This window comes from Acomys minous (genome assembly GCF_964271855.1).
Source record: "Acomys minous genome assembly, chromosome: 17".
Classification (NCBI taxonomy): Eukaryota; Metazoa; Chordata; class Mammalia; order Rodentia; family Muridae; genus Acomys; species Acomys minous.
This window is the reverse complement of record NC_140500.1, coordinates 54,956,780-54,968,987: the sequence shown is the minus strand read 5'-3', so window position 1 is coordinate 54,968,987 and position 12,208 is coordinate 54,956,780. Positions and strand designations below refer to the sequence as shown.

At 48.0% G+C, this 12,208-nt stretch overlaps 1 protein-coding gene across 4 annotated transcripts in view; it reads left to right on the top strand.

Moving 5' to 3' along the window:
• Positions 1-9,413: 9,413 nt before the first annotated feature.
• Positions 9,414-12,208, top strand: part of MGLL (monoglyceride lipase) — a 106,028-nt gene continuing 103,233 nt past the window's right edge. Inside the window, exons 1-2 of one of the 4 annotated variants that reach the window (XM_084766166.1) lie at positions 9,414-9,571; positions 10,685-10,829. In XM_084766166.1, coding sequence (XP_084622292.1) covers positions 10,705-10,829 — 125 coding nt within the window. In that variant the 5' untranslated portion in view covers positions 9,414-9,571; positions 10,685-10,704. Of the gene's footprint in view, positions 9,572-9,674; positions 10,171-10,684; positions 10,830-12,208 lie in introns of those variants that run through there. The other 3 variants (XM_084766165.1, XM_084766167.1, XM_084766168.1) reach the window with 3 other exon arrangements.

Genomic DNA, 12,208 nt, shown 5'->3' with positions numbered 1-12,208 from the left:
CCACATCCAACAGTCTCACAGTGGTTATGAAGACAGGGTAACGCAAATGTATTGTTGGCCCATGGAATATATTATCTGCTGCGTGTGTGCTTCTGTTGTATAGCAAGCCAGCCCCAAACTTGCTGCCTTATCACTCCACAGCTTATTTAGCGGAGGCTCTGTGGGGCAGCAGCAGGTCAGAGTTGCCTCCGGGGATTGATTGTCATCTTGTCTTTGGGAGAGCCTTAGCTTCCTCCGTGGTCTTTTCTCTGTGTGTTGAGGCCACTGCTCACTCAGTGAGTCCAGGCTGGCTCATGGCAGAAGGAGGAGTGAGGGTGTGGGTGTCAAGGGCAATGGAGTGGCATCTAAGTCCTCTCGACATCGGGACTCAGGTCAGTGTCATTTGCACTATACCCTGTTGCTAAGAGTAAGTCGGAGGTCAGTGAAGACTCAAGGTAAGAGGAGACCCTCCACACCAGCACGTGGGGCACAGAGACAGAGCTCTTACTTGCTGAGGAGACGTGTCCAGCCCCCTCACCATTGTATCCTGACTCAGGCCCCCTAGGAAGCCTGCTACTCTTGCTTCCCACCACGCTCAACCATCTTACCTTGTTTTTTTTTTTTTTAAATCCACTCGCCCAAGAGTGTCCCCGCATGCCCCACTTGGCTCTGTGGATAGAGCAGAAGCCAAGCACAGTGTGGAATGGTGTGTGCTTGGGTGAGTGTCAGTGGGTGTGAAGGGGGGGGGTCATCTGAGACGGATGGTGTTCAGATGGGGGTGTGTGCATGTGGAGGCCAGAGATGGATTTCAGGTGTTGTTCCTCAGGGGCTGTCCACCTTGGCTGTTTCTTTTGGTGGCGGGAGTGGGGCAGGAAGAACTGGGGCTCACTGATTGGTGTTAGACTGGCTAGCTATCAGCACCAACAGTACCCCCTCCCCCTCCCCCATCCACTCAATCCCCAGCATGCAATATCATGCCTGCCTTTTTAGGGAGGTGGTAGGAATCAAACTCAGGTCTCCATGTTTCATGTCAAGGGCTTTCACAACCGAGTCACCTTCTCAGCCTCACCTTTTTTTTTTTTTGGACTTTCCCCCCCACCCCATGTATGTGTAGTGCTTAGTATGGAACCAAGGCTTTGCTCATGCTAAGTAAATACTTTATCAATGAGCTACATCCCCAGCCAGCGATTTAACTGGTACATAAAGATGTGAAAGTTGTACATGTTGCTAAGCGTGGTGGCACATGCCTATAATCAGGAGGCTGATGCAGGAGGCTTAATTAAGGCCAGCCTGGGCTACGGACTATCTCAAAAAGCAAAACAGAAGAAAACAGAAATAACCAAATTTGCATGTATGAATACAGTGTAATGTTTCACTCCGTGTATGCATTGTGTAGAGTTTAAATCACGTTAAACACGCCTATGACTGCAAACCTTTTATCAGTTCTTTATTATGACACTCACAGACTATTTCCAGTGTTTTTAGGACACCTACCACATACATTATTTGGAGTCACCGCACTTCACTGTGGCTCACCAGTGTACCTGTTTTTGGTTTCTTATTGTAACAGTACCAGCCGGTCAGCCTTTCCTTGCCTATCCACTGTGCCTATGAGCCTAGCAAACTTCTTCCTCACCGTACTACCTACCATGCACACGGCTCTGTGCTAAGTACTCAGCTTGAGTGTTCCATCTAGTCCCACAAAGAAAAAACAGGGACCGTCATCATTGTAGAGGGACAGGAAGTGGGCCTTTCACCTGGTTGTGGTCATGGAGTTCCAGGCCAGCAGAGCTAGGATCTTAATTCTAGTGACCAGGCTCTAGGGCCCGGTGGCTTCACACTGCCCTGCGCTGCCTCTTATTCACAGAGGACTGAAAAGGACTGTCTATGCTTACTTTCCAATCACTAATTAAGTCAATGCAAATCGATGTCTCTCCTCATGAATCTGTGAACTGGCTTCTCTCCAGCTGTGCAGTGTCACAGCCCCACTGTATATCTCTCAATTCTTATTTTGCTTGGGGTCTCGGGAGTGCCAGGCTCTCTCTGGGAGCACGTGGTGACTTTGGAATGTGAACCATACTTTTGTACTTCCATCTCCATCACTTTTTTTTTTTTAAATAAACTTTCCCCTTTCTTTTCTCTTTCTCACAGGAAGCTCCCAGGACACTTGTCCTTCCAGATCGCATTTCCTGTGTAAGTCATGCTCACAAATGGCAATTCCTAAACCTTCACCTCCACTCTGACCTCATCAGGCCTTCCGGGTTGGCTTCCCCCAGGGAACTCAACACTGTTTTTTTTTCCCACTTGACCCCTGCTTCCCAAGCCTCCTCCCTTCCTCTGTGTAGATGGCTCAGGAAAGCAACACCCAGTCCAAGAACCCAGAAATCCAAGTTGGTTATTTTGGAGGTGGCCTGGAGGAGGGGTGAGAAGTAGGAAAAGGTGCATATCACTCGGAATGAGTGGCCAAGGCGTGCAGAGTTCTGAGGCCTCTGTCTTCCAGCATCCCCGGGTGAGATGTCGTGATTGTTAGATGCTGGTTAGCAGTGCAAATACTGTAAAAGTACTCACTGGCCAAGTCTCCTGCGGGTAGGACAGGCGCAGTGTGGATGCTGCCATCCTTCTTCAGTCAAGCCTGCTGCCCTACCTGCCCCAGCAGAGAGAGCCAAACCCTCTCACTGCCCCAGAGCAGAACAGCCCCCGGTCCTCTCCACACCTTATACAGACCCCAGATGGCAAGCACAGGAAACCTAGGTATGCAATGTGGAATCAACAATTTCTAAAATTCAGATTTAAAAATTCATATGTAAAAGCTCTTTTTCTTGTGTCAAGTTTGGCACCGCTAGTTTAGTGGAGCTAAGCCAACAACACCACAGTCATGGTCCTGGCCTGGGCATTCCCCTGCCTCAGGTGAGAAGGTAGGTCTGGGAGGTGAAGAAACGTACCAGGAAGTGACCCATCTGGCCAGCACTGCTGGTTTCTGAGGCCTGAATTACTCAGCTTTATTCCCCCCAACTTCACATGCAAAGTCTTACATCCTCTCTGCCATCTTCTTTAAGCATAATTTCTATTCCTGATCTCCACCTTCCTTGTACCACAAGAGACTTACGATGGAGGGTTACACCAACCAGAATCCTGAAGACTGTGAGAAGTGTAATCACATTCACTGGATTTCTGTGATAGAAGCACTTGGCATTCTCGCTGCCTTCTAGTGTGGTCTCTCTTCCTTCTTCACTGAGATTTCCAGCATGGCCACTTGCTTCAAGCCTCAGTGCATCGCAGATCACATAAGGGCTCTTGAGTGAGTAGAAAGATGCCATGTGTCTTGAATTGTCACCTAGCTGGGTCATGAGAGTTGCAGGAGACTCTGCCACTGCCAGTTTCTTTTTGGAGCTGATTGTGTCTAGAGCTGTCCTGCTCTGGAGGTTTCTGTAGGTGCAAGGGAGGCAAGCACCTGGTAGTGATTTCTCTGCTGCGCTCGGCAAACATGGAGGGGATGTGCTCACAGCACTCTTCCGGTTCAATATGAACACTCTGGATCGTGTCTGCGAAAGGAACGTAAAAGAATTCAAGATGGTGGAGAGAAAAGGTTGATGAGAGTCTGAACCCCCTAGGACAGGTGCTAAGTGTATTCAGCTTTGCTTTTGTTTTTTAAATCCCTTGGTGTCAAGGGATGCAGTAACCTAGATTTGCCAAAGCCATAGGTGAGAACACAAAGGCTGTCCAACAGAAGGCTAAGGAAAGGAAGCCAAGAAGTCTGGGGAAGTGAAAAGAGGGAGGGGCTTATGGAGAAGTGAAAAGAGGGCGGGGCTTAAAGGGTGTTTAAAGCAATTATGCTGGTGATGTATCAAAGTTCCAAATTTTGTCAAGAGACATAAATTTTGCTTTCTTCAGATTAGACAAGATGAACAAACACTACATAAAACAAACCTTAAGAATCCATAGCAAGACACACAGAGAAACTTCTGAAAACTAAAGACACAGAAAAACATCTTGAAACTAATGAGAGGGAAATTATATTACCTGTGAGACTAGGAGAGTTAAAATGGCAGTGGGCATCATCAGACACTACCATGGCTAGAAGTAACGAACATTTTTAAAATATGGAGGGGCAGGGGAAGAACTGTCATTTCAAAATCTATCTTCAGTGGAAATATTGTTCAGAAATCAAGGGTCCCAGATGTTTTCAGATGTGTGAGATGAAAACAATCCAAGAGAATTTCTGGCAAAAGCTGACAAAGCCTTTGCTGTTGATTCCCTGCACCAAAAACAAACAAATAAGTACAATTAAATTAAGAAACCCAAATGCAACTACATGTTGTCTACAAGAAACTTGGTTCAAATATATTGATGGTACGTGTAGAAAAGCCCCAAGTAAGCTATAAACACAATAAAACAAGACCCAAGCCTTTCTACATTGTACCTAATAGGTAAGTTAGGCAAGGTTACAGATCACAAGCCCAAGAAACAAAAATCAATTTTATCACCATAGACTAGAAATTAACCTCAGCACACTGAGGTAAACAACACATGATAATTATAATTACTTAAAGTGTAAATCCAAAATATATGTGTAAGACTTGTATGCTGTTAAAACCACTGCCTTGTGTTGAAAGAACTAGGTACCATGTTTGTAAAACTTAACCTTGAAAGCATCAGCTCTGGGCAAACTGATATCCATGTTCAATGTATTTCCCATTAAATCTCAGCAAGATTTTTTAATAGGTATAGACAACACTGATCAAAGATATCAATAGGGGAAGGAACTAGAACAGGTGCAGCAGCCTCGTGAAGCCAGAGCGGGATGAGTGTCGGACACAGACTTTCTATGTCTACCACATGGCTCCAACACTCATGGTATTGCCAGAGAAGCAGACACACTCCGATGGGATGGAATGGGGAGCCAGGGTCAGACTCAGAGGCAGACCAACAGGATTCTGACAAAAGCGGGAGCAATTCACGGGAAGAAAAACTGTCCCCCAGCGAGGGAGCAGGAGTAACTGATATGTGAACCCCCCCCAAAAAAAAACTTTGAACTAAACTTTAATCAAAATTAACTATAAATGAGTTAAATATAAAACTGTAACTTTCAGCTATCAACATAAGAGAATATCCTCAAACGCAGGACTAAGCTAAGGCTTCTCTGACTTGACACCAAATGCACGATCTGTTAAAGCAAACACTAATCATTTGTTTGTGACCCAAACTCAAGCGTTTGCTTTGCAAATGACCCTATGAGGAGACTGAAGATGCAGACTGTAAACCACGAGGAAATATTTGCCAATCACATGTGCGCCACACGATTAGTATTTATGTACATCCAGAACTCCCAGATCTCAGCTGTTTAAGAACACACTAAGAACATGGTCAAAAGGCTCAATGAGGCATTTCACTGGGCTATAGAGAAGACAGGCACACGGAAAGGCGTTCGACAGTGTAAACTATCAGGGAAATGCAGGTAAACCCACAAGACACACAATAGAAGGGCACAACAAGCAAACAAACAAACAAAAAACAGGAGGGGATGATAGATATGGCTCAGCCATCGCAAGCACTGGATAACTGTCTATATATAACTCCAGTTGGGGGGGGGTTCGAATGCATTTTTCTGACCTCCTTTGGCTCTACGTGGTACATACATGTGGTGCACATTACGAACACCCAGGCACACATACATATACATAAAATTAAAAACATTTGAAACATTATTTTTATGCCAACAACAGTGGGAATGTAAACAGATACAGCCACTTTGAAAAACATCTTGACAGCTGTTTAGAAAATTAAGCAAGTGATTTCCTTGTCCTTTCTTGCCAGTGTTCACAGTGGCTTTATTCAGAATTAGCTGCCAACTGGAAACCACACACATGAACGGCCCTTCACCTGGTGAACTGTTTAGTACTCATGGAATGTGGGGCCAGATAATCCAGATTGTGATGACTGACAAAAGTATTGACCGTCACATGTTCACCCCATGATTTCATTTACCAAACAACCTAAGATGACAAAAGTTTAGGAATAGTGAATAAAGCCAAGACGTCCAGAGATTGTAGGGAAGGAGCAAAAGAAAGGGAAGGAAATGTGGCTGTGAAGGGCGGCGTGAGAGGGCTCAGTGGATTGGAGGTACCCTTTCTCCATTGTATAAATCCAGTGTTGTGCTGGGCATGGCAGCACACAGCTTGGGATCCTTGGGATGCAGAGGCAGGTGGATATCTATGAGTTCCCAGCCATCCAGGGAGACTCTGTCTTAAAAAATAAATAAAGTAAAAAGTAAGCCCAATGTCATTATGATAGTGCTCTATAGTTTTGTAAGAAGCTACCATGAGCGGAAGCTAGCTTAGTCCCTCCCTTCCTCTCCCTGGGTCCCACTGCATAGGTTAAGGAAAGCTCCATTTTGGCTTAGGCACCCCACTCTAAATTCCTAAAAGGTAAGCTTCAGCAACTCTGACTCCTTGACTCCTTCCCAAAATTGTAAAGCTGCCATGAAATAATTAATTGCTTGTTCTGGCTTCTGTAAACCCACTTATCGCTGTGCACAGGGAGTGGGACGGCTCCTTTATGGCTGTACACAGAGGGAGTGAGACAGATCCTTACAGCTGAGGGGAGTTCGTGAAGGTTCTCGCTCAGCTACACATTCCACACAAGTGAGATATTTGTGGTGCCCACCTTTAAAAAACCCTTCCTCTAGCCCCAGCTGTGTGGCACACCTTCAGTTTTGCTTTAAGGCTGTTGGCCTGTGTAGAGGAATTATGATCCAGCAACATGGCTGCTCCCGCAAGGGATCAAACCCAAAGACCTAGGTCTGTGTGATCTGGCTGGGACACAGACACACCCTTGGTGCACACCGTTAATCCCAACAGTGATGTCTAATTGAGGGGCAGACAAAGTGACAAATCAGGGAAAGATCTGGCAGAAGGAGTCAGAGATAGCATATGCCCAGCTCTGGGTGGGGAGTGGGAGGCTCCTTGAGAGCAGTGCAGAGAGACAGGTAGTACAGTACGGAGGAGGAGGACACAGTACAGGAGTACAAGAGAGGTCATGGAGAAAGTACAGTAGAGTTTGGGAATACAGTGCAGTTCAGTTTGTGGAGTTCAGAGGTAATTTTTTTTTTCCCCAGCAGAGCAATTCAGTGAGAAGCAGAGAGAAGCCATTTTGAATCAATCAGCTTAGAGAGGAGTTTTGAGCCAGAACAGCTGAGTTGAACCAGCCAGCCAGAGTTCAGAAAGAACTGGAAAGGGTGAGCTTACTCAGCAGTGAGTCTCAGAGGCTGAGAACAGTCTAGGCCTAGGTTAGCAGTTGGAGGCTGGAAGCTGAAGCCTTCAAGGTCCAGGCTTGCAGAACACAAGATTGAACACCAGGTAAAGCCTTCCAGGTGATGAGGCCTAGGGTTAGTTAAGAAACACTCTGGGGCTCGGCCCAAGCCATATATCTATAACTTGGGTACAGCTCTCATCTCATCCCCTCTTCTGAGGAAAGAAAACATTTACAGGCCTGCTAGCAGTAACTAGCAAATTCCTTTAATTATAATTTGGTTCAAGTCTATTGTCTTTTCCCAGTGGATTCAAACTCCACTGTTGCTCAGGATGGCACAGACCTCATGGCCTGAAGGGATGCCCTGTCTTATTCCCCGAATAGCTGGAGTACGGGAGCTCTGCACCACACCAGGCCCTAATCTCTTAACTCTCTGTCTGTGTTCAAGTGGGAGCAGTTCTAGATTCAAGAGAGACCTTGTTGACGGCTAACAGTGACCTCTCTTCTCAAAACATTTGAAACAGTAGCTGCAGCACCCAGCCACCCTTGCTTTCAGTAAACCACAGTTGAAGTCAACAGAGGTGAGCACTGAACGGGCCCAGCTTTGAGACCAGACTCCCAGCCCCTTCCCTGAGCCTGCTGCTCCTAACCTGCCAGAAAATACAAAAATAGCCCCCCAAGAAATCATTTAGTTACTCCTGGTGTGTCCAAGCCCTGGAGACCTGCCTAAGGCAGAGAGTATGCTAGGTCCTTCAGCATGGCCTGTAACCAGACTGTCTCTCAGGGTGCCTGCTTTTATCTTTCGAGTAAAGTTGGATCCATAGGCTCACTTCTGTGGAAACCCCTACTGTGCCACCACTATAGTGGTGCCATTTAACTGTGCTGTTTTGCAAAGTGGTTGGCGAAGAAGAAAGCTCTGGAAGGCCTTTGGAGGTGGGGCTTCCCTCCTGCTTCTCTGTCACTCACAGGTGGCAGACAGAGGACCCGGTGGACTGTAAATTTAGTGCTGGACTCCAGACTCCACACCTAGGGGAAGTGGTGGAGTGGTTTCATACAGTGTGTGTGTGTGTGTGTGTGTGTGTGTGTGTGTGTGTGTGTGTGTGTCTGCTTCCTTCCTCAGGGTTCTAAGCACAGATGTGTGAATGTCATGTGTCTTTAGCTGTCTGGGTGTGTGTGTTGTGTTGTTCGTCTCGGTTGTGATGAAAAGAAGCTGCTTCTGGCTGTGAAGGAAAACTGAAAGGAAGCTGTGTCTGCTGAGATTGATTGGCTGACTAAAATTTCACAACTGTGGAGAGGTTGGAATGTTGCCGGTCCAGAGGCAAACTACCTTGTCTTGGGCTAAGTTCTAGCCCTCTGGAAGACCTATTCCTTTCTTGTTTCTCTGTGTTGGAACTAACAAATAGACAGTAGATTAAACAAGCAAACAAACAAAAACAAAAACACAACAACTTTAGAATCTATTGACATATAAGGACAACAAGCTCTACCAACCCAAAAGCTAAGAAAGAATGTTAGCAGATAGCATCCTGTGCCTGTAGGAAACTTCCCCCATCTGTACCTGCCTCTCTGGTGTACTCACCAATGTATTTTAAACTTGCCTTGATATATGACTTTCTCTGTTCTGTAAAACTATAAAAACTTCCTGAAACTGCTTTCACATTGGAGCATGGAATTAGGGGTAACTTAAATCACTCAAAATGGCTCCAGCATAAATAATCTCTTCCTTCCTTTAAGATGAGAGCTGTGTTTTTTGTGCCGACACTGTGCATGTGGTGTGTTGTTTTTATCTGTGTGCATGGTGTCTAGGGAAAGTGTGTCCATGCTGTGTGTCTGTATTCATGTAGTAACTGATATTCACGTGTGCCCCTGTGTGCACACAAGGGTCCTGAGAATGTGTCCTTGTGGGTTTACCCACACCTGTGCTATCTGAAAGTGGGTCCCACACGTGTGCATCTGTAAACATGTGCATGCAGTACTTGTGAGCATGTTTCTGCTACTGGTACCTGTGTGTGAGTCTGTGCTCTCGCCTGGGCTGGAAGAAACCCTTGGTTGGGTTCCGTGCCCCGTGACGGTCCCATGCGGCCGGGAAGAGCGCGTGGCAGGTCGGACGGGCGGCGCCCCGCTCCTCCCCGGGGGCCAGGCACACGTGGGCCCCCGGCACCGCCTCCCCGCGCGTCCCCACCCAGCGGGCCGCCCCCGCCGCCAAGCGGCTAGGGATAAAGTGGCGGTGCAGACGCCGCGCCCTATCGCCGCGCAGCCGGCAGCGCGCAGTAGTCTGGTAGCCCGCCGCAGACCGGGACTCGCGTGGTGCTCGGGGGACGTGACAGCGGCGCTCGTGGCCCGGGTAACTGCCTTCCGCCCCTGCCTCAGGATAGGAGCCGCCGCCAGGGGTCCCCTGCGCGCGTGTGCGTGCGCATGAGTGTGCGCGCGTGTCATCGTGTGTGCGTGAGCGCGCCCTCGCACCAACCCCCAAACCGACTTGTACCCGTCAATTGCATCTTCCCAGACCGGTGTGGGAACACCAGCCAAGTCCCCGTCCTGTGTGGTGTGCCGATGACAGCGGCGGGGCTTCCTTCCCCAAACGGTCGCTGGCAGGCAGGAGGCAAAGTTTGTCGGAGAATCGGGGTGACTTTGCTCGGGGACCCGCATCTGTGCGAATGCGCGGTGCCGCGGAGCGCGTCTCGGAGCAGCTCCGGGTTGGGGACCGGCTGTCCCTCTCTCCCGGAACCCCTTCAGGGGTGTGTTCTGGAAAAGTGGTGACATGAGATAGCGCTGAAGCGGCAGGAGGGAGCAGTTCTCACCCCTGCAGCCCGGGCGGGGAGGGCGCGGACCCGGTGGTTCTACCCTGCGGCCGCGATGAGGGATCAGCCCTCGTTTGCCTGGCGCTGATACTCGAGGCTGTGGTGGTAGTGGAATGCGAAAGCCAAGACGGAATGGAAACAGGTTTGTCATGGCATCTTTGGCATTCAGAGGGGGATAAACCGCTTGGGGCGCGTCACCTACTTATTATGCCCCCTGGAACCCACTCAGTGGAGATTTTAGGAGAGATGGGTCCTTGCAGCTGGGGCTTTGTACCCACGGAACTGACTGTAATTTCCGCTTGATTACAGCTAAAACAGTCTTTAAGATGAAGTTTCCTGAGATGATTTAAAATAAACACAGATGGGAGGGGGGCTGTAATGAGGCACTTTAAAAAAAAAAGTGAGCATTTTCTTAAGGACAAATAGAATTTTTCAGTCTTGGAGAAGCTTGCAAGAGATGTATGTAATTTTAAAAATATGTATCAAATAGAGGTGGGGTTTCGTTTTTGTTTTTGTTTTTTTGGCTTGTTTGTTTTTGTTTGTTTTTAACTGCTTAGGGGAAAAGCCACAGTCCTGACTCTGAACAAGACTTCCTTTCCTCCTCTCTGGATGTGAGTGTATTTCTGACTTTAGGCTATGTCTACCTTTCTCCCAAGGGCCTGAAGACCTCTGCAGGATGCCTGAGGCAAGTTCTCCCAGGCGAACTCCACAGAACGTTCCCTACCAGGACCTGCCTCACCTGGTCAATGCAGACGGACAGTACCTCTTTTGTAGGTACTGGAAGCCCAATGCCACACCCAAGTAAGTTCTCTCCCTTGGCCTCCTCTTTCATGGCACCTGCTTCTCATCCTTGGTCCTCATGGGGTCCACCCTTTCTGTGACTTACCTCCCACCCTGTTGACACCACTGGCACAGTGGTGTTGGCAAACCTGAGACCTATACTTTATGGTTTTCTTTTTAAAATGAGAGATCAGGAGTTCTCTTTTCGCTACAACTAGGGTAGGATTCCACTGTCTGGCAATTTTCAGAGATTCATATGACTTTTTTTTTTTCCCTGTGTACCAGAATTGCAGAATTGATTTCCTGTTGCAAGCATTCAATTAAAAGCAAACCCAACAATTAAAAAAAAATCCAGTGAATGCATAAATGTGTGTGTGTATGTGTATGCGTGCATGTGTGTATGTGTGCTCGCGCGTGCACGCTTTAACCTTGGCGGCCTGTTCTGAGCTTGAGAGATGACACTCCGAGCTAGCTGGACTGACAGGGGTCTGGTGTTTGTTTCTGGTTCCTTGCCAGCTTGGTCACTCTGTCCCTTTCCCACTTTCCCATCCAGGATCTGGCAGAAACTGGCTGGGGCTGTGCACAGCCCCACAGCTGCTCTCCTGCCACCCTGTTCCTCTTGGCTGAAGCAGGAAAAGCCCTGCTTGTTTGTCTTAATCAAGGAAGAGAGTGTTTGTGGCAACCTTGGCTTGGTAACTGCCACTGTTTCCTGTTCCTTATTTTGGGGAAAGCTTACCTGTGCCGTGGGCCTCTTGTCTCCCAAGGGTCCTGGTAGGTGTGTGCTGTGGCCTCATTGTGTTTCTGGGGTTACCAGGTTGAGCAGCTATCTCAACAAGGTGCGTGTAATCCACGTAGATTCCTGTCAACGATACAGAGGGAGTGACTTTTAAGAGCACAGTTTCGACGCTACTACATCAAGTTGTGCTGTAGCCTGTGTGTGTTCAAAGTGGGCAGTGGTGCATAGGGTGGCTGGCAAGGTTCCTGCCAGTTCCTAGAGGAGAATGTGCTGGGGTGTGCAGGGGTGTGTGTGTGTGTGTGTGTGTGTGTGTGTGTGTGCGTGTGTGTGTGTGTGTGTGCGCGTGTGTGTGTGTGTGCGTGTGTGTGTGTGTGTGCGTGTGTGTGTGTGTGCGTGTGTGTGTGTGTGTGTGTGTGCGTGCGTGCGTGCGTGTGTGTGTGTGTGTGTGTGTGTGTGTGTGTAGTGCTGCTGTCCTCTTTAATCATTAATTCTCACTCTGACTTAACCAGCACCAGCACCACACATCCTCTTTTGTTTTTACTTTCTAACAAGTCCTCATACAGTGAGCAGTTTAGTCACTGCAGGAGGAGAACAGGCGGTGAGAGACCATTGTTAATATCCAGCCAAAGCCTTTGGAGGCTTTGTTGGTAGAGTAGTGACAGTG